The sequence below is a fragment of the Apis cerana genome, linkage group LG10 (genome assembly GCF_029169275.1).
Source record: "Apis cerana isolate GH-2021 linkage group LG10, AcerK_1.0, whole genome shotgun sequence".
NCBI classification, from domain to species: domain Eukaryota; kingdom Metazoa; phylum Arthropoda; class Insecta; order Hymenoptera; family Apidae; genus Apis; species Apis cerana.
Window position 1 is genome coordinate 11,470,149 of NC_083861.1, and position 23,044 is coordinate 11,493,192.

At 45.0% G+C, this 23,044-nt stretch overlaps 1 protein-coding gene and 1 long non-coding RNA gene across 9 annotated transcripts; both read right to left on the reverse strand.

Moving 5' to 3' along the window:
• Positions 1 to 259: 259 nt before the first annotated feature.
• On the reverse strand, positions 260 to 13,720 carry LOC108001428 (uncharacterized). Its single transcript, XM_062080734.1, has 4 exons — positions 13,650 to 13,720; positions 11,986 to 12,121; positions 10,699 to 10,855; positions 260 to 4,931 (listed from the first exon to the last, which is right to left on the reverse strand). The coding sequence occupies exons 1-4, from the start codon at positions 13,718 to 13,720 to the stop codon at positions 2,608 to 2,610; spliced, it is 2,688 nt and encodes an 895-aa protein (XP_061936718.1). The 3' UTR covers positions 260 to 2,607.
• Positions 13,721 to 13,990: 270 nt separating this feature from the next.
• Positions 13,991 to 22,914, reverse strand: LOC108001518 (uncharacterized). Of its 8 annotated transcripts, none has more exons than XR_009831473.1 (5): positions 22,297 to 22,914; positions 21,303 to 22,226; positions 18,594 to 21,141; positions 15,647 to 18,349; positions 14,153 to 15,135 (listed from the first exon to the last, which is right to left on the reverse strand). It is a non-coding gene; the product is annotated as an uncharacterized LOC108001518 (long non-coding RNA). The 8 variants fall into 8 exon arrangements; XR_009831472.1 differs by having other exon boundaries at positions 21,303 to 21,832; positions 21,993 to 22,914; XR_001766727.3 differs by having other exon boundaries at positions 21,303 to 21,832; positions 21,989 to 22,914.
• Between the last annotated feature and the right edge of the window lie 130 nt (positions 22,915 to 23,044).

Genomic DNA, 23,044 nt, shown 5'->3' on the forward strand with positions numbered 1-23,044 from the left:
CTTCCACTCGAGAGTGGCAAACTTCGTGTCATTTCGGCTTATAAACCGCGCGTCTGCAAAACTTGGAAGATAAAGAAGAGAGCCAAGCATTTTTACCGATCCAATTTGTTCGACTGATTATTTTGTTATCGTTCTTTTTTTTTTTTTTTTTTTGTTTTAAATGTTGATTAAATGAAGCAGATTAGTAATCGATTGAGTGGATGACGATAAAGGGGAGATGAAAGGGGAAAGGAAAGGAGATCATGAGAAGTAAAACGAATTATTCTCCGTTATTACGGTAACAATCATTTAATCGAACATGAGTTTTTTTTTCCTTTTTATAAATAAAATCCACATATTTCTGACTTTATACAAATTACAATTCGCAGCCACCGACCATTGCAACACAGGATACAATGTCAACGAGAATTCGTGGATCGAGTAAGGAAGGACAATAAGAGATAGATAATAAAATATCGATTGATTTTCATTTACATATATATATATGTGTGTGTGTGTGTGTGTATATATAGATTGCGAAAAAAATAATTGATAAATGAATATTTCTCCGAGAAGTTCGAATGTCGTGTATTGTCAACCTCCGTCGGTCGATCCATCGAAGGCTCGTGGTTCATTTGATGATGATAATATCTCTAAATACGCATAATTCGATTTTTTATATATATATATATATATATATATATATAAAATATAATAATATATAATATGTATATATATATATATGTATATATGTATATTATTCCAAGGATCGAATTTTCTGGAAAGAGAAAAAAAAAAGAAAGAAAGGGAAGAAAAATTTAGAAGACAAGTAATAAAATACAAGGACAAGAAATAAAAAAAAAAAAAAAAAAAAAAAGAAAAAAGAAAACCCGTAAACAAGCCTCGACAGATACAACCGCCAAGTACAAAAAAAAAAAAAAAAAAAAGAAAAGAGAAGCGCAACGTGAGTATCTTCGAACAGCCTTGAAAAGGATGTCCTCAAAACGATCTAAAACTGTCGTTCTACATATGTTGCGTATGTTGCATTAAGATGAAAAGCTAAGGAAGAAAACGAAGAAGTGATGAAAAACTTAAATAAAAAGCGACAAAAAACGATCGACTATCTTATAAAGATAAGCCGACGAGAGAGGGAGAAAGAGAGAGAGAGAGAGAGAGAAAGGGAAAGAGAGAGAGAGAAAGAAAGAAAGAAAATAAATAAAACAAAAAAACGCGGGACAATCGCGTGAAAGTATATAATATAAAAGCGATATAAATAAAACGAGAGAATTTACTTAATTTAAGAAGAAAAAAAAAAAAAAAAGGAGGAGGGGAAGAAGTAAAAATTAAAACGTATTTGGAAGAGCTTAGGTACATCCGTAGCGAGGCCATACGCGTGGCCGCGCCTCGCGTAGTTTTCGTCACTTCCTCTTACGTGTGTTATTATGTTACACCTATTTATACATGTATATGTATACATATGTATCTCTGTGCGGAGCTTAGGAATTTGCCTCTGGAACCAAGAACAAGAGATAGACAAAATTTGAACGATCCGAACGTAATTAAAACTTACGGAGTTAAGTTTTTCGTTTCGATACCGTTCTATTCGAACACGAAGCAACATCGACTAACCCGGAGATAGTTGCATGTGGCGCGCCAAAACGGTCGAGGTACGAAGAACGATTTATGTATATATATATATATATACATATTATAACGAGGTGATGTTTAAATACACTTTAAATAATTACGGTTATTGTTATTAAAAAAAAAAAAAAAAAAGATAAATTCTGGAAGGAACGTAAATTTAATTGCAACTGTGAGTGGGTGAGGAAAGGGGAGGGAGAAGGAGGAGGAGGAGGAGGAGGCAGGAAATGGAGAGACTACGAAAAGTGAGCAAGAGTAAGAGATAAAGAGATAAGAGAGATCGAACGAGAAAATTTTTTTTTCCTTTTTTTCTTTTTTTCCTTTTTTTTTCCTTTTTCTTTTTTTCCTTTGCCCCACCGTCGTTCCAGGAGCAAATTCCTCGACTTACATACGTATAGTATCTATATATATATATATATACATATATATATATATATACGCTCTACGTTCAAGATATGCTTTATCCATAGAATTATCCATAGACGGAATTATAGAATTTTCATATCGTTCTCGGTTCGTTCTACGGTATATCCTACGTATATAATATGTATATATATACATATTACATTATATATACGCACGTACCCGCGTACGTGTGCTCTGTTATCGATACGTATATATATGTACACACCGCGCTACAGTGGGTTTCCACTCACTTTGAACGTCGTCAATGTATAACACAGCACGAGAGATCATCTCACTTGTTCCGTCATTCGGGACGTCGTACATCCATCGGAACAACCGTTGCTCGAGGTCCCCACACGCGGAAGGCTTCGTACCCACGAGACTCTCTTCGATCGCGCCTTCTCTTCGATACCGCACCACTCCTCGCACGCACTCCTTCTTCTTCTTCTCCCTTTTCCCTTTTCTTCCACGGAGCTGCTCGACAGCGTCGCACGTAGAACTCCCCCTCGCGGGACAAAGCGAAGCAAGCTCGCGATCTGGTCGCGTTTCGAGGGGCGGTTGGAAGCGACGAATTCTTCCCTAATCCCTGCCGATCCTCTTGTGAATCTGCTGATGCTTTATCAGATGCGCCTTCTGCCTGAACGCTTTGCCGCACACCTCGCACCTGAACGGTTTCTCGCCCGTGTGCGTTCTCAGATGCACCTTTATGTTGCTCTTATTGAGGAAACCTCTGTTACAAATGGAACATCTGTGCACCGGCTTCTCCTTGCCCCCTATCAACCCCGACTCGGTCCCGTAGGGTAGCGCCGTCGCGGCCGGGCTCTTCTTGGACGGGTTCTGGGAGGCGGGGGCTGGCCTCGACCTCTTCCTGGGGTGGGAGGGTGCCGCGAAGGAGGAGTGCAAGAGGTGGTCGGGGCTGCACGAGGTGGACACTCTGCCGGGCGGGCTGACGGGTGGATAGGGGCTGGTCGAGGACGGGGTCTCCCCGCAGGAGGTGTTCTGGAGCGCGGCGTTGGCCGATTGCAGTCTCGCGTTGATGAGCGGCGCGTAGCCGTGCGTCAGCAAGCTCTGCAGCGTGGACCCGTGCTGCTGGGCCTGGGTGGAGGGTGTCGCGGTCCCGTATATCTGGGAGTAGGGGCTCGGCGACGTGGTCTCCTGCGCCTTGGGGGAGCAGGCCGTGTCGATCCAGTCGGCGATGTCGATCCAGTCGCGCGACGCCTCGGGGTCGTGCTCCGACCCCGGCCCGTTCCCGCCGCCCGGCACCGTGGTGTCGGCTATCGCCGACCCGATTATCTCCGCTATGTCCTCGATGTCGTAGTCGACCGGCTGCGAGGACTGCGGCAGCTGCTGCTGGTGGTGCTGATGCTGTTGCTGCTGCTGCTGATGCTGCTGATGCTGATGCTGTTGCTGCTGCTGCTGCTGCTGCTGCTTCTGGCTGGTGCCCTGGGGGCAGGGAGTGCTGGAGGAGACGACGGGGGACTCGTAGTACTCCTGATTGGAGGAGGACGTGGGGGAGGAGGAGGGCAAGGAGGGCCTCTGCGCGGAGGAGGCTATGGTGTGGTAGTGGTGGCCGGGTATTCCGTTGATGCTGAGGTGGCCGGTGTAGCCGGTGAAGGGCGGAAGGGGCTTGAGCTCGGCCAACGATTGGGCGGAGGCGACGCCGACCGACGAGCCGAGGAGGAGGGTGTCCCACGCGTCCTGCAGACCAGCTGCCGTTTGCTTCACGTCCGGCGGCTCGAGGAAATCCGGCCCCGTCGCGCCCCACGGCGAAAGCAGCAAGCTGTCCACCCCGACCACCTCGGCCGGCGAGCCGCCGACCACGAGCCCCGTCCCCTGGCTGCTGTGCGGGGGCTCGACCCCGGCGGAGCTGAGGTGCGGGGGCGCCGCGGGCGGCCCCGACTGCGTCTCGTACTTCATCTCGACCACGAGGTCCGAGCTCGGCGACACTGCGCAGGGTGGCGCGACCCCGTCCTTGGCCAACGAGCCGCCCTTCCCACCCTGCTTCCCCTGCCCGCACCTCCCCGATACGGCGTCGTACGGCGACGTGGCGCCTAGCGCCTCCTCCCCCGCAGCCTCCCTCGACGATTGGCCGACCACGAGCTGGGGGTAGTCCGGCTTCCTCGCGCCTCGCCCGCCCTCGGCTCCCTTCCCGCCCCGCTGCTGCCGGTGCCGCTGCTCCTGGTCGGCGGCAGGGGTGGCCTCGGGCGGGGGGTACTCGAGCTTGGCGCAGGGGGGTCTGAGGAGGGGGGGCTGGTCCGTGTCGCCGCGCTGGCGCTGGCAGGGGGGGATCCTGGACGAGGTGGAGAGCAGGGAGGTGAGCAGGGACGCGTTGAAGGCGGAGGACGGCGACGACGAAATGCTGCTCCCCGCCCTTCGTTCCTCCGCTCGTATCTTCGGGTACTCCTCCGTCTTGATCCGCACGTTGAGGGACGACAGGATTCCGTTCAAGGGATCCGCTCCCTCGCCGCTGTTCTCGTGCTGGGCCTCCGAGGAGGTGGTGGCGAGCAGCGCCGAGAGGATTAGGTTGCCGGCCGAGGAGGAGGACGACGACGACGACGACGACGAGGACGAGGGTTGAGGCGGCGACGAGGCGATGCCGTAGACGACGGGCGCGGCTACGACGGCATCGGCGGGGCGCGTGCCCGGCGCGGAGCACGAAGGGGGCAAGTTGGGGGAGACGGCGTAGGGCGTGGACGCGTTCCTGCACGCGTTGGGCTGGTGATGAGGGTGGCGCTGGGACGGGCTGGGCGGCGAGCACGGGTGAAAGGCGCCGCTGCTGTTGTCCGGTGCCCCCTCGTCGATCCTTGGGGGCCCAGGGGTCGAGGGGAAGAGGGAACCAGGGTTCCACCAGGGATCCACTCTACTGCCGGGGGTGCTGCAACCGCCGACGGCGCCGCGGGGACCTGAAACAGCCAATTTTCATTTCCTCGTTCTCGCTTCCGACGGGGAGAGGGTGTCGCCCCAGGATGAAACGTGGAAGGCGTTAAGGCGCGCGGGTATCGCCGAGTTAAGTAGCCAGATACCGCTTCTCTCGAGAGGAAAGACTCGCTCCTGTTAACTGGGTCAGTGGCACGCTAGCTCGGCACGCTCGACCAACCGAATCGCCGCGTTCGAAAATATGTATCTCTCGAGCGGTCATTTGACAAGCTCCAACAGCTTCCGATTCTCCCTCGATCCGCGCATCCGCGTCATGGGAATCATGCAAATGGCGCGTGTCCGTCCTTGTCGTCGGTTAGAGCCCCGTCCTTGTCGATTGCGGTAGACGAGCGTTGGAGGTCCCCGCTCGAGGGACCGAGGAGGAGGAGAGGGGCTGCCGTGTGACGTGTTCGCCGGGTACCGTTAGTCCAATGGCGCGGACTGCCCTCCCTTCCCTCCCCGGTGGGGGAACAACGGTCCCACTTTTTCGAGCCTACGACAATGTCTCGGTGAGCTACTTATCAATGGGATCACCGGCTATTTATCGAAGATAATACCGTCTCGAATACGCGTTTCACGCGTTATACATATATATATATATATATCGCTGTTTAATTGTAATCTCGATACGAGGAGAAAAATCGGAGGAGAGGATTACCTCTATCGAACAATTGGCGCGCGTTTTCCGAGGAAAAAGGAGCCGCATCCGTGACCATACGCCGAAACTATACCGCGCTCGCGTTACAGTGGGGGCCCGAAGTAGGCCGGAGCACCGTTACAGGCCGGTGCACGGGTCGAAGCCTACGCAAATCGGCTAGATTTTGTCCGGACGGCTTTCCTTTTCGTTGTGAAAAATGGCGCGTGCGAGCCATTGGTTCCCGCGCTGGCACACTTTTGCGGATCGGATCCATCGATCGCCTCCGCGGCTCCCTCGCTCCTCCCCCATTTACTTTTCCCCATTTTTCAAACGCGATTCGTTTTTTCTGAGCTTTTAATCCGCGGAGGGTTGTGGAGGAGGGAGTCCTCGCGCTTGTGGTTTACTCTGGGTAAACTATATCCGAGCGGCGTGAGGGGAAACGGAAGTGGGTCGAAGCACCGTTACGAGTTGCGCTCGTACGGAGAGGTGGCCTACGCGAAACCAGTCGGATTTTGCTAGGCGCGCGAGCCATGGCTTTCCTTTTCGTTGCGAAAAATGGCGCGTGCGAATCGCGCTTCCCCGTCGCGGTGACCCACATCGACGAGAAACGAGTCGCACTCGCGATGCCACCTCTTTCTCTTTTTCTTCTTCTTCCTCTTCCCAACAATTTACCAGGTCCACCCTGCTCTTTCGCTTTTTAACGCGGGTAGGAGGGGGAGGAGGAGTGTGTTCTTTTGGAGATTTTCTTTCGGGAGAATTATTGATGACACTTCCGGCGGAAGCCAAGAGAAGATCGGCCATTTAGATCGTATTAGCATTAGGAATGCGTTTCGTCGACTTTCGCGTTTAATCGCGTAAGTGGCGGAGATAAAAGTCGAAATGAGGGTGTTATCTGTCATAGCGGTATGGTTGAAACGGGGTTATATTTAGAACCTTCATTAGCTGCCGAGCGATTAAGTTGAGGTTAATTATGTGGGTTATTTGGACGAGGTTTGGACGAGCAAGGATTACTTTCGTTCGAAAATTGCACTCGAGTCTCGTGATAAAAAAATCGAACGGAAATTCCACGCTCGCATGGAAATCGGAGACTTGAACGCCGGCAAAAGCGTAACGCCTTCCCCGTAGCGCTTCGCATTCCTCCGTGCAAAAATACCTCTACTTCGAGTCACTCCCCGACCGTTCGTTCAATATGTATGCAATCCGATTTCCGTACGAAAATTTTGCGTCGGAAGTTAGATAGAATTATCTCAAAAAATCGCTCCACCGCGAGGCGAGCCAAGAGGATCCTCATCTGCTGCGAGAGAAATTGCCCCCTCCCCCCCCTAGCGAACGAACTCCGCCGCTCCGGTATTCGCCTCAATGTCGACATCGAAATGCATCGTAGAGGCGCGTACGAAGCGCGTACGCGAGGGAACCTGGCACCGGAGGTGCTGCCAACGGAGAAAGTGCGCCGACTATTAAGGTAAAGGTTAAAAGAAGACGAGGGAGAGGCGGATAAAATCGAGGCGAGTGTCCGGCGCGGTGAGAAGAAAAGAGAAGAAAAAAAAAAAATCGATGTAACCGAGATAAATTCCCCTCCCCCGATCGACGCGCGAATTCGAATTAATCGAACCGAAGAGATCGATGCAGATGCGGAATCGATCGAGAGGGAGGAGGAGGAGGAGGAAGAGTAGCGGTACTCGGTAAGAGATCCACCGGCGATGAACAAAGCGAGGCGAGCACGAGGGGACGCGACCGTGGACGCGAGTCTCTTGGCCGAGGTATATCTATAGATCGCTTGCGGAACTGACGAGTCGGAAGCCCTCCCTCCTTCCCCCCTCCTCCCCCCTCCCTCCGTTAGCCCGGCTTTGGAATACCGGTTAATGTGGTACACTGACCTACTCTCGAGCCACGCCGCTACCACCGGGGAATACCCCACCACGCTGTTATTCTCTCTTCCTTCTCGTTCCTCTCTCCTTCCTCGTCCCTCCAACGGCATTCCCTTTCTGCCTCCGTAATTCTATCTCCCTCTCTCTCTCGCCTCGTCTCGGAATCGTTGGATCATATCCAGGCCCCCACATCTCTCTTTCTTCACTCGGTCGGTCCTTCGTAAAAACAGCCTCCCCGACGGTGGGGCTTTTCCTACCGAGTTGACTCGCTTGCTTACAATTTCACAGCCGCTTCCTCTTTCTTCGTCCTCGATTCTCTCGCTCCCGGAAGATCCAGTGCAGAATGCGCGCACATCGAAAGTTTCCAAGATGGGAAAATATCGAAGGAACGCTTCGATCCTTTCCTTACGATTCGATCGGACGGGACGAGACGTATCTCGACTCGAGGAGGAGCAGGAGATGTTTACTCTCGAAGAGAGAGGGAGAGAGAGAGAGAGAAGACGAAGAAGAAGAAGGAGAAGGCGTATACACTTGCTGAAACGCGACCGATATGCGATTTTGGAGCATTGACCTAGGTCGAATCTGTCCAATTTACTCGAGCGTGACGAATTTTCCCGGGAATATGTTGGCCGACCGACCGTGCTCGTAATTGGCCGAAATACGAGCACACCGCCGAGAAATCGAACCGAATGCTCGTGACACTGACACTGCACGCTCGAGCCAATCGTGGATTGGCATCGTGGAGCAACGAACCGCCTCGCGAGATGTCTACAACCTCACGCCAACACGTCGATCCCCCCTCCCTTTCCCTCTCCTCCCTCCCCACTCGAGGCCGTCCGCCGAAGCTAAAGGAAGTCACTCGGGAGAAATTTCACCTCGCCAGCCTCCGTCTCTCTCTTTCGTCTCCGCGTATAATCTTTCTTATTCCTACTTCGTTCCTCTTCTTCGCTCCTCGATATCCGAATGCCTTAATAGCCGTGTCCCCTTCTCTAAATGTCAAAGAACCAACGAGAGAGAGAGAGACGCCGTACTGCTCGCCGTATCTAGCTTTTTTTGCGCGTATAATATATACGTACGTACATATATATACACACACACACACATATATATATATATTTCGTACGATGTGTGGGTAAGGTACGCGTTCGACGCTCGATGGAAATTGCGCGACGAGGGATTCGAAATTTCGTGGTCTCGGTCAAGGACAAGGACGTTGTTTTCGAATAAAGAGGCACGGTAACAGTGCGATCGGTTTCTCGAGGAAGAGGAGACGAGTAACGAGGCGATCGGTTACGATCGTAAATTTACACACAACGGGGAAAGACGAGAGAGAGAGAGGCAAAGACGACAAAAGTAGAATTTATTCGTTCGAACGGATGGCCCGGACACGGGGCTATGATTTGTCGTTTCTCGAAACGAGAAGGAGAGACGGGCGCTCGAGGAAACGGCACACTCGAGGCTAGGCGATTGCGGCACCAAGATCGCCAAGATCGTGAACAAAGATATCTCGTAAAATAAATATCTTCCAGAAACGGTTTTACCCTCGTTATTATTATTCAACGGTTAACTCGCGTTGTTCGAGCCGGCTCTTTGCTCGACGCGAAAACAGAATTTCCCAACTATATAAATATACGCGATGGTGCAATTTCGTTTATATCGTTCCAATCCGATCCTTCCATCCCTCTCGGTTTCGATTCAACACTCGATTCCACTTCGATCTTTAATCTTTCGAGAAACGTGTTTGAAATTTTGCACACGGATAACAATTGTACGTGGAATAATAGTCAGGAGGGAAAAAGAAGTACGATAACGGAAGAGGTTTCGTTCTTCGTTGTTCGACAAGGAAACAAGGACAAATTTTTACGACGAGATTTCGATCGTTAATATATATATATATATACACTGGATACACCGAAATACCGAAATGCTTTCATGCTGCGGAGGATCCTCCTTTATGACACGGTTACCAGTACCCGTTACTAACTGTTAGGTTTTAGTGCCAGGTCCCACTGACACGTTGCGAACGGCCTCTCGAAACGAATCGAAGGATAACGATATTTTCAATTGTCAATTTCTTCGATCACGATTTGTTTGCGTTGCAATAAAATATCTCGCGGTCAACTTTTCGACTTTTTTTTTTTTTGCTCCTCTCTTTTCCAATCCAATTATTCATTATCAGACCACGGGTATATAGATTTTTACGCGAATTTGAATCGAATCAAGATCTCCTTCATCTGTCAAATCGTGTAACGACAATTCTTCTGCGATGTTTTTCTTTTTTCCTACCTTTTTATCTACACATCACGTGCGATTCGGTAATATTTCCATACCGATTCAAATTTCCTATAAATTATATAAATATATTTCCAACTATCCGTGTTACGTAAAGTACCAATTTTTCTTCTCTCTCTCTTCAATACGCTCTAAAACAGGCGTATCAGATGGTTTATTATCCGATAAATTCGCCAGATATAATCTTTTTTTACGCCGTGTTTCCTCGATTTCTCAATTTCTAGTGTCTTCGACTTCTTACTGGGTCGCATCGGTAGCACTCTCTAAAGAATTCTTCCTCAACACTGTTCCGGAAGAATTCCAGTCCATTCAAACAAGTAGACCTGACCTTCCTTCACGAGATATATATATATATATATACACGTATCGACGAATTACGAAAATCCAAGGATAAACCAGCTTGCCTAAGTAAGTTTAATATCCCATTATTGATTCTTCGGATGACACCTCGATTGTTAAAACGAGAGAGAGAGAGAGAGAGAGGACTCGAAAAAAAAAAAAAGAAAAAAAAGTCGGCCGGAATTCGCAACTTCGATCGTGAACACGAGACACGGGTTCTATCGTTAGAAAGCGTGGTAACTCGAGTGACGTATGTGGTACAAGAAATTGTGAGCAGGAATCGATTCATAAAAATGCAACGACGTTTGCTCTAGCAAACGTTCCCGTTCTCCTTCGAATAACAATTCATCGATCCTCGACGAAATTTATCACCCTCGCGAATTCTCTTCTCAGCCTCCTGGAAGAGAAGCTTGGATTTCGATCCAAGGAAGAGAGAGGTATTCTCCGGTATTTACAATATTTACAATAATTCCTCAACGATTCCTCCCGTGTTGGAGGATGTGCGGCACGATGGCTGGATGATGTTCAAGCGTGAAGAAGAGATGTTAAATTGCGTAGAAATAGAAATCCAGCGATCGTGCGGAAGGATAATAAATCGATAATATCATGGATAATTACATATGAGCAGCGTGGTATCCAGAGTGGAATTGTTGATGTCCTCAGGACCTTCCCTTATAAATCTATTCACAGAACGAGACACTTGTCGTTGTTCACCCTTGCGGAGCTCGGCTTTCTTCGAGAACGAGGTATCAAGATCACTTGTACGAGACTTCACCTGTCACGGCTTAGCACCGGGGGAAAAGGGGGCGAGAGAGGGAAGGCCGGCGGACGACGAGACACGGCGAAAAACGCGGTGATCAAGGGGGAACGAGGAACGAGGGGGCAGAGGGAAATAAAGGAAAGAAACGGGAAGGAGAGGAAAAAAAAATAGAAGAATAAACAAGAGGGAGAGACGTACTTTTTTCCCCCCCTACAAATCTCAACGACGGAAGCACGAAGTCGTGTCTGTAAGTGGACGGCATTCGATCGAAAATCGCCCAATTCCCCGAGAATAATCGGAGGCTAGAGTCGACGGTGACCACCGAACTTTCACTGCGACGCTGCCCTTCCTCCTCTTCTCTTCCTCGTGTTCTTCTTCTTCCTCCTCTTCTCCTCCTCGAGCATCCACCAGGGATCCACTCTCACCACCCTCGCCGAATTGTCCGATACGGTGGCAACCGATACGCGTTCCAGCATAGATCGAATTGGATCAGGGCTGCCCTTCCTCTTCCTCTTCCTCTTCTTCTTCTTCTTCCTCCTCCTCTTCTTCCTCCTCTTCCCGCCCGAAACACTCGCGCCTTTCCTTCCCCTGGGCGCGCGACGGGGAGAGACCGCGATATACGCGCAACCACGCGCGTGTGCAACGACGACGTGCGTTCAAACTCCCGCGATACTTCCCTCACGGTCACTCGCGCAAAATTATCTTCCTCGATATCCGTCCTCCGATATCCGCTCGCCCCATTTATCTCTGCCCGGCTCGGAAAACTCTTTCCTCCTGTCTCGTCAATTCCGCACTATCCTTGCGTCCCGGTTGATAACGTCACGGGCGAACGCGAGTGTGAAGGAGACAGAGGAAGAGAGAGAAAGAGGGAGGAAGAGAGAGAGGAGCATTGGGGGCGGGAGAGAGAGAGGGAGAGGAAGGTGGGAAAGAGAGAGAGAGAGAGAGAGGAAGGGAAAGAAAGGAAGAGAGATAGCGGAGGGAGGCCTCGTAGATGCAGCACGGACGAGAGACAGGCCTGTGGCTCGCGTGGCGCCGGACGAGATGCGACTAATTCCTAAAAGTAGGCGAGGAAGAAACGAACTGGATGGCCTGTGGGCCCTTACTGCGAGGGGTCTTACGCGGAGCCGACCGACAGGGGCCCCTACCTGCGTGAAGGCAGCCAGAGGGGGGCCCTCGAAGCCCCCACTCTCTATACCTTCTTCCCCCTCCCTCGCTCGCCTCTGCTCTTCTTCCACCACCTTCTTCGGCCCCGCACCATTTTCCTCCGCGCAACCACCACCACTGCGAACCGATCAATTCCCCCCATGTCAGATCGCATTCGTAACGGGGTATCGGGCTATCCGGAGACAAATGCTTCCTCCCTTCCCCGATCTCGATAGATTTTAACCAAACCGAACGAAACGAAACGGGTGGATATGTGCACGGAGAACGAACCGGGTGATGGAACGCGTGTGTGTTCGGCTTGATCGAGATTAAGAAAGGTGAGGAGTAATAAGTAAGCGGTATTGGTGTTGGGATCGAACGAGGTTAAACGAGTCGGATATCGCTCTTCTTTCTCGCGCCAGTCCTCGGAATTAAGCTTCAATAGAATCTCGACGCTCTATTTTCTTTAATTAACGTGTCCATTAGTTGTTGTAAATAGCAAAAGTGAAACGCGGTGGTCGACACGTATATTCTTAAAAAGAACGGGTATAGTTATAGCTCGAACGTGTGATCGAATAGTCAGGATCCTCGTCCGATTGTTTGTCGTATAGATAGTTAATCGGGATTGGTCTCAGAATTTTTCTTTTTCTTACTTTTGCGTCGTATCGTATGTTCTTGATCGTTTAATTGGCGGAGGAGGGAATTTCGTAATTTTTACCTTCACCGGGCACATGGACGAACAGCTACACACCCGCCAGGGAAACGCGTAAAAGCGTTTATGCACACTAAGTAACTACGTTATTCGAAACGATTCTTTTTTTTTTTTCCCTCTTTGTTCCACATTCTTTTTTCCTTTCTTTTTTTTTTCCAAAACGTGAATCGATCTTCTTGCGTGCAATGGGATTTTCAAGTATGTAATACCAAAAAAAAAAATGTAATAACACGTAATACGATAATAATAATGATAATACAAGGAACAGATTCACGGAAATTCGTTTTCTCGAATTGCCGTAGGAGGTACTGTCCTACCAAAAATCCGGAAAGGAGGGAATGAAACTGTCAGGTAGCTAGGTGAATTTTTGAAAAAAAGGGAAAAAAAAAAAAGAAACGGTGAGTAACCCTTTCAAAAAGGTTTTTACAGTTACCCTATAAATCCGTGACAATGGCCGCCCCTGAGAGAGAGAGAGAAAAAACAGAACTTTTGAGGAAGTGCCGGCAGAAAAAATTGGTTTTACCGCTAGTTCACGAAATACCGTAAATGAACCTATCGACACGCTCTCCCACAGCTGCTTGAAAGATCGAGGAAAATCTCCTCTCCTGTTCGAAGTCCTGCTCGAGGACCGGGAAACAGTAAAATGTAATTTCGCCAATGGCGAGAAATTGAATCTAAAGAAAAAGTCGTCGCGATACGTAAAACAACGTTGAAAAACGTTTCGCGGCGATTTGCTTCTAATAATCGTTGTATAACTTTCGATTAATTAGGCGTCGAAGCCAACTCCTCCCCTACACGGCCGCCACGCGGTCGAGGAAGGCCTCTTTTTTCCTCTCTCTCTCTCTCACTCCTTGACGCAACGTCGGAACGTCATCGTCGGAAGGGAGGGGAGGGCCCTTTCCGCGAATTCGAACAAACAGGAGCCCCACTTCTCCCCTACGACGGGTCGGTTACACTTTCGCTACTGCGACTAGTGGTACCATTCGACCGCCTTCCTCCTCCTTCTCTTCCTCCTGCGCGAGCATCGGTACAACAGATCGACCTAATTGTTTCCAAGTTTATTTGAAAAGTATGCGAACCGTGAGATCAGTGGTCGATGATCCGGAAACGGCGATCCAGAGATTATATATATATATATGTGTGTGTATGTGTGTGTGTGTGTGTGTGCGTGGTACGTATGGAGGAGTTACGAGGATTACAGCGCCATCTCCGTTCCTTCGATGGAACGAAAGTTTTGGAGAATATTAAATGATCCAACGTATATCATGCTACGAAGGTTAGGATAACGCGATAGCGAGTGATTATTTATTTATTTTCGGTAAATCCATGTGCACAAAGAAATATCAAAAGGATAACGAAAGAATTCGCAAACTGAATCTTTGAAATATATATATAAGTAAAGGTAATAGGGGATATAAGTAATAGTCATTGGAGGTTCCTGGTGAAAAGTCAGAAAAACAACGGCACAAAATCTCGTTTATTACCAGCAGTAAAATTCTGCAAATCGAATAATCCTAACGGTTCCCGAGATTCGGGAAGGTTTGACGAGGGATTTAAGGATTTTAACTACGACCTTGGAAACAAACAAAGATCATAAATTATATCACCTTCTGGCGAATCCAACGCTTGTCGATTGTCAAAATGTTTATGCGTGTTTTCTTCTACATTTGCTCGTTTTTTTTTCTCATTTTTTTATAAATATTCCAAGCATGGAATATCGAATATGGAATATTAAATATTTCTATATCATTTCATATACGTATATCATATTATCATTTAAATTTATATATACATATAACAAATTACTATTTAACAGATTGGATTAAATTATCTTAACTGCTAAAAGTAAATTACTTAACAATAGGCTGGAACAATACAACATTAAGAAAGTATTTAAATACGAACAATATTTATTATCCCTTTTACCGCTTCTTTTCTATTGTTTAGCTCAAGATTAAACCTTCTTTGTAAATATTCATTCGTACCTGCGCTCTGTGCCTTCTATTCATGAAATGATAAATTGCATACATTGTTCCGAACGTGAACATTCGATACAGAGAAATGACACGTGGACGGCACGACTGACGTAGACGTTCCAAGCACAGGAACGTGCCCAGGATCTCGAAGAAACACGTGTGTTGCAGCCGGGGCGATATTTGTTTATTATTGAAACTTTGGAAAATTTACGATGGTCGCGCGTCGAAAATACGACACGCGTAACGCTTTAAATATTTAAGGATTCTCCTTAAAAATTTTCGTCCCTGTATCGTTTACCACGTGTTAGGAAGTTAGCAACATCTTCTTCGTTGTTTCCCTCGTTCAACGAAGCGATTCACAAATAGTATTTTTCTCAGCTTAGCCCCTGCATGCTCGATGAATAGAAGTAGCCTTTGTGTACACGATAGTTGTGTACAGTACCGTCTAAAGTAGGTATCTGAAACTGTGAAACGAAATATATATATATATATAAAATATGAGAGCGTATAACACTTTCGATTTAACGAGAACGCGTTAAAAAGAAAAATGGAAGAAAATAATTTTTTAACGATAACGTTTATTAGAATTATTATTACTATTATTGTTCCAATGAAAATTATTTTTCGCATTACCAGTCGATATAATACACGGAGCGAAGAATAAAGGAAAAACCTTCGAAGCTGTTCTCGTGCGACGTAATGACAAGGATAAGGAAACGATTAAAGCAATCGAAGTCGACGAAGCGATTAGACAACAATTCACACGCGATCCCAAGGCGGAGGCGATAAAAGTGCCGTGAGGTCAAACCCATCCAATCCATTTCCTTGATCCGCGCGCTATTTTAACGACATTTTTCCGAAGGTAAATGAAAAGATAAAAGATGGTGGAGAATGCAGAACTTAAATCGGTTTTGAAAAAGGTAAGCGAGAATTAACGGGAAACGGTTCTTCGAGTGAAACGGTAAAAGGGCTTACCTACGAAACTTGCCGAGACTTCCGTATTGTCGGTGCAACGAACTCGGGAAAAGGGTCTACTCTTCCGGGATTCGAAAAGCGAAGAAAAGAAAAGGGCCGTGAATAATCGGTCGTCTCGCAACACGGTCCCCTTTATACACGGTTAAGTAGTACGAGTCTAAATATTGCGAGGCGCGATTCCGTACGCTCGACCTACCTGCGGTGCTTCCATGCTCACCACCGAAAATATTTTGCCATGCGAGATTCGACACGCTTCCTAAGAGTCCGAGTGTCCAACACGTAAACACGGTGTGATGAGACCTCTGTCGGCCCTCTGTGCAAGTATAATATACACACACTTCTTAAAATTTAGCTTCTAAACTTTACAATTATTATTCAGAGATGTAACATTCGCTCGATGATCGATTTATTATTCAGAAGTTAGGTTATCAGAAATCATGGAGATATATATATATATATACAAACCTGAAGTCAAACTTAATTTGAGCAATTAAATTTTGATTTTAAACTTTACCCAGTTATTTAGAAATTATTATTCAGAAATTAGGTTATGTATATATACGCGAAACGAAACGTAAAGTCAAACTTAAGTAACTAAGTTAAAATTTTGATTTTAAACTTTACCCAGTTATTTAGAAATTATTATTCAGAAATTAGGTTATATATACACGAAACGAAACGTAAAGTCAAACTTAAATGAGTAACTAAAAATTGATTTTAAACTTTATCCAGTTATTTAGAAATTATTATTCAGAAATTAGGTTATATATACACGAAACGAAACGTAAAGTCAAACTTAAATGAGTAATTAAAAATTTTGATTTTAAACTTTACCCAGTTATTTAGAAATTATTATTCAGAAATTAGGTTATATATACACGAAACGAAACGTAAAGTCAAACTTAAATGAGTAACTAAAAATTGATTTTAAACTTTACAATTATTATTCAGAGATATAACTTTCGCTCGATAATCAATTTATTATTTAGAAGGTTAGGTTATCAGAAATCATGGATATATATGTATATATACAAACCTGAAGTCAAACTTAAGTGAGTAACTAAATTTTGATTTTAAACTTTACCCAGTTATTTAGAAACTATTATTCAAAAATTAAGTTATATATATATATATATATACACGAAACGAAACGTGAAGTCAAACTTAAGTAACTAAATTTTGATTTTGATTTTAACTTTGCAATTATTATTCAGAGATAACTTTCGATGATCAATTTATTATTTAGGACTTAAATTATCAGAAATCATGGAAGCGAAACGTGAAGTCAAACTTAAGTAACTTAACGCAAAGAGGTTACCTTTACCTTTACTTATTGTGATTTTTTTAGTTCATGCATTTTGCATGAGGCGCATTTTTTTCACTGAAAACACGCAGCGTCACCTGATTGCGGCATTCAAGCCGCGAAGAAAGTCGGCGGTGAACGATGGACCATCTATCGTTACCGGGAGATATCAAAAATTTACGACGCCAGGAAAGTAGGTTCGCATACATAAAACAACGTGTACGAGAAGTCAAGTGTGAATTGTGTTTGAGGTACTTACATACTTACATTGTATTCCGTGAACGTGGAGGATAAGTAAAGATTCAATTTGTACGAGAGGAATAGAATAAAAAGTGCGCGTGCGCAAATCTCAACGCACGGTTGAAAAGTGTCCTAGAAATAATTGTAATCGTTCCTCGTTCTTATTCTACCGTTTCAAATTGATAGAAACGAGTAACAAATTATTAGGTCCCGTGTAAATTATTCCTGGATTAAATACATATAATCGAATTTTGGAAATTTTAAAAATTCCAATTTAACAAGAAGTCACAGTTGAGTGGTTAGTTGCGATGTTTGGTGAAGGAACAGGTACGGAAGATTTCTGCTATGTTTCAAAACGGAAGGCCGTAAATAATTCTACAGGTTTCGATGACACTTAAATCCTGCGACGATTGTTAGTAAACACGAGGAAATTCTAACTTTCGAAAATTGGACAGAAGTTGGACAGAACGGTCCCTGTACAATGAATGATGCAGCTGAAAATTTACGGTGGCAAAGAAAAACGATTTGCGGCCCCCGATTGTGGCCACCGCATCTCGTTTTAACATTGTACCTCGCACCTGTATGAATCTCCTCGAGGCCTTGGCCAGGAAATTATCTCGAAGGTGTTATAAAAAAATTACGAGTCCTTTTAGTCTCCTTCGATTCGACCGCATACGCATTCCAGTGCAAATATTTTACACATTGACGATTTGACGCGAAACAAATTAACTCGTTTATAGATTACGATATAGTGCGTATAACGTTAACAATTATTTCAATGGAACCGCAATTTCGCAAAGCGTGGAAAATCTTGGAGATGTTATCTCGCGAGCGACAGACGGCTTCCTCTGTAAAATTTGACCGTAGTAAATCGGGCGAAAAGCACGGTCTGTGGGTCTCTAGTGGGCACCGACCATCCTTTCATTGCGTTTTACCCAACAAACTGTGCACTTGGCCAATTCAATTTTGACCAAACAATTTTACAGACAGACTGTCAGTTGCAACAAAGAATCCCACGGTGTGATGTCGTAAATTTCGCAAACCAGCAGCCTCCGTACCTTCCTCGTCGCTCCAGCTTTAAGAAAAATTTCCTTGTTCGTCAGGATAATTGTTCTTCAAGGTCGATGTTGCGCAATTCTCTCGAGGGAGAAATTAAGCTACTGAAACGAATAAGAGAAAAAAAAAAAAAAGAATTACTCGTAAATAAATCGTAACTATTATTATCGCGTGTAAAAAACACGATCGTGCGAAATCGATCGAAAATATATATATATAAATAGATATATATATATATATATATATATATATAAATAGATCGAGATCGAAATCTCGAAGAAACGAAATTTCACGCGGTATAAAAACTGCACAGGCACAAGAAAGCAACGAAACATCTGCAACGCATACCTCCTACTCGTGTACGAAAGAGGATGAGGCAATCCGCAAACACCGCGTCTGACGCGTGCGTTTGTTCGTAGGAAGTCGGTAGCCGATTACCAGAAGTCCGCTAATTGGAAAAAGGTGGCTGGATGATGTCTCGATCGGCCTTGCCAAGGACTTGCCTGCCCGTTCTCCGATTAAACGACCGGTAGCACGCGTACGAGCCTCCAACGTATACGTATACGCATGCGCATACCTGTACGACATCACACGTACGATTTCACAAACGCACAGCCTCGTTTACAGGCGTCCGTACATTACGTACGTGTGCGCGCGCATAAACGTATAGAAAAGAACGTATAGGAGAGAAGTCGGGGCCGAAGACCGAGTGAAACTTCTGCTCGTGGTATACCCGTGGATCCTACCACATTGCTCGATGACTAGAGATAGGCGTTAAGTGTGACACACACGCGTGACCAAAAGGCGTACGTGATAACGTACAGGTGTGCAAGGAACGAGAGGAACAGGAGAGATGGCAAACCTGGGTGGGCGCATGCACACCGCTTGGAACGTCGATACGGATGTTACGCGCACACGAACTCACGAGAAAACTTTACTCGCGTTGCCGTTACACGCTCGTGGCCATTGCTGAGCCTGCGCGGTTGTTACATAAATATGCGCGAGCCGTATCGCTTCCTTTTTTAACAATCCGTTTCGTAATTGTTTATCACGCCGAGACGAGCGCCGGTATGATCGCTGGTGAACGGCGAACTCGTTGTGTTTCGAGGCTGACGCCCCACAATACAGAATTTGACGGACGCGCGTGTCGCGTGTTATACATGTATGTGTGTATGTGCGCGTGTACGTGTGTGTATGTGTATGGAGGAACAGCAATGTTTTGCAAATGCAGATTTAATATTTCCTGTTAATAACGTAGGTTAAGTTTTTTTTTTATGAAAGACGTTTACGGCGTTTTCTTTTATAAATATATAATATATCGGGAGTCGAAAGTATCTAATAAACCTGTTAAATAATCCAGTATACATGATATTCGAAAACTTTAAATATATGAATAATAATTGGAAAATACGATCGATAATATTTTAAAAGATATGCTAAAAAATAACGTACGACAAGCGTAAAGAGAAATAATCGTTTCAAGTAAAAGTAAGCCATTCTACGATTATTCGTCACTAGGCTCAAATAAGAAAAGTAAAGAAAATGGACAAATAGGTTCCGCATGAGTTAGAAGCGATACACAGAAAGTTGGACGGATGGAAATAACCACCTGTTGCTTCAAAGAAACAACCAGGATCCATTTTTAAGACGCGTCATCGTTATTTATAAACAAAAGTGAATTTAAATGAACTGAGCTTTAAAAAGCATAATTATCTTTTTATTAAACGGTATTTTATATTAATCTTCTATCGTTCAAAAAGTGAAAAGATATTATTAAAAATAACCGATCAAATCGGTATCACGACATCAAACTCTTTCCTTTACCCTCACCCTGTTCCAAAGTTAATTCGAACGCCTCGTGGTAAAATTAGCCACGACGTATCACGTCCACGGAATTCGAAGGGACGAATTCGAAGCTTCACGTGGGGCCATCGTCGCGGTTCCCAGTTGTTACGTCGAGGAAGTCACGCGGCCCTCGAGGCCCCGAGGCCTCAAAAAGAATGAGGACATTCCGTGTAGCGTGGGGGCCCCCCTGTACGAACCAGGTTCCGGATTTGGGTATACCAGAATCATAGGGAGGGGAGAAATTTGGGCAACGATCAAACTCTCCGTGGTGTCATCCCAATTCTCGAAAGCGTAACTAGGTAAAGGTTCCGTCTCTATTGCCCTAGCTCCGCGAACGAAACTGTGACCCAGTTCAATTCGCCGGACAGACGAAAAAGAAAAAAGAAAAAGGAAAAAAAAAGGCCAATTGACGGCTAGCTTGATTCTGGTATGCGCGGTCGGTTTGGCGTTGATCGTAAAAATAATCCCGTCTGTGGCGCGCGTTGTGTCTCTCGTAAAGTTTTTTTTCATCAAGAATCGCCGGCAAAAAATGTTCTAAATTCCATGATAAAAGAAGGAGATTACCGAGACTATTCTTTATTAATTATAATCTTAACTGAAAGTAGAACGAGCAGAGGAAAAAATCGACAATCGGAATTAACGGAGATCCTTTGTAATTTATACGATGAAAAATGAAATGGACCGTTCGAAAGTGATATAAATAAATAATGTTTTCAACAAGTATATGAATATATACATGATCGATACGACATTTTGAATCTCTTTTTTAAGTGAAAAAAAAATTATTATTCGTCTTGAAAATCCATTTGTTTCCTTTCATCTATAATAAAAAGAATTTTAATCGATTCGCTAATATCTGACTGATAGATACATTATTACGGCTACTATCTATGCACTTAAAAATTTAATAATAACGCAACAATATGTCTCTTTCTCTCTTCTTCTCGACGTCATGTGCGATTATACTCGGTCCCGTGATCCATCAAAGGCTTTCAAACGAGGCTTTTGTTCTCGGTAGCCAGGTCAATTGGAGCACAAAGTCAGGATTAGTCTGAAACAAATACGAAGAAGAGGTTAGAAGAGAAAGAAAATGAAGAAGAAAAAGAAGAAGAAGAAAACAATGGAAAGGGAGTGAGAGGCGGAAGAAGAATTGTTTCCAGCTTGTTTGATATCAGAAACCAAGAGTGGGTCGCAACAGTGATAATAACGAACCGCTCACGATTTTAACGTGACCGGCTGTTCATTTTCTCCTTCCATCCCGTTGCTTCCTGCCACTATCCATCGTGACGATTCTCGTCGTCTTGTATTCACGACGATGATGGCAAAAAGTCGAGCGAATCGACTACCTCTTTTTCGTGCACCGCTCTCCGTCTCTCCGTGCAGGATTTCAGCCTTGCTCTTCCAGTTTTGTCCTGTTTACCAAGTGGGACAATTGAGATGGAGAGTAAAACGCGGGAGTAAAGTAGTTGCGGATTACACGCGGCCACCATTTTCTGTAGATACAGTTATACACGGATATCTGTCATTCTTTTCACGGATTATAAATATTTTTCACGATCTAAATTCGAATAATGTTCAATTCTTACAATCTCACGTAAAATGGATTCGCTATAATTTCATACAAACTCTTTTCTTTATATCAAATTATTCGAATGTTATTTATAAAGAGTTATATACCAAGTTTTTAAACATTTAATCTCTAATTTGATTGTTATTAATCCAATATACATATTTATACATTCCTGTGAAAATTTAAATGTGTTTTCTTTTTTTAAATCAAAATTCATTGTAATTCATCTTATAATATGATTATTTAAAATGTAAAGTAACAACGGTTCACGAAAGTAAAAATAAAATTCAAAAAAAAAAAAAAATAAGCGCGTGAAAAGGAAACGTACATACAATATCAATATGCATAACGCGGATATATCAACGTTAAGAATTTTAATGTCGCAGGATACGAATCTAATCTTCATCATACCATGACCATTCTAGAACGCAACTTTTTAATAGCGCCAGAGGACGCTAAGTAAAGTAAAATGAAACCGTAAGTAAAGCACATCGATATATCCGGCAATGTTATTCTTCCAACAAAATCCAATTTTTTTAATCCGTTCTATCCTGAAGCGAGCCCAGCTGAAACAAATATACGTGCATATATACATAAACATAAACATAAATTCTTAGAAATTTGCCTTAAAATTACCGCCCTCGTTGCTCGACACGCAGTTACTTTCAGTTCACGGTGGTGCAGGCTCGAATGAAAAATTCACGAAGCAGCATCAGGATTGCAATCAGGTCCGCAAGTAAATCTTCCAAGGACGACGTACACAAGCGTGTTTCGAGAGGCGGAAACGCGGTGTGTACGGGCATTAAAGCATAGCGACAACGGCAGAACGATGTATATAGGAGCATAGTATAACATAGGTAAGTATGTTTGTGGGTCAGTGGCACGAGAGCTGCCCGCTGCCACCGCCGCCGCCACCACAATGAGCCAGTACCGTCGCATGGTAAAATCGTGTATACCTACTACATACATTATACAGATCGTGAACTGCCATTGTTCTTGAACTTGTACGCACACGCAGCAACAGTTTATGCGTTGGCTAGTATATAACACCAACGTGTATTCCGTGTGTTACGTACACACACGCTATGACCACGGAGAAAACCACAGGGCGATCATTGATAAAGAGAAATTGGCCCTATTGCAACTTGCCGCTGGCTTCTTTTCATGTACGTCAGCTCTCTTGATCGATCGCTATATTGTTGCTAATGATTTAAGCCGCTGTTCTTACGCTTCCACGATCCTATCTTTGATCATTCTTCAATGGATGGGAATAGGAAAGAAAAGATACTTAAGTTAACTTTGATTAGATTTCTACAAATCAGAACTGACAATGTGTAAATAAATTATAAATAAATACTTGCCATATTATAATACCGATAAATTC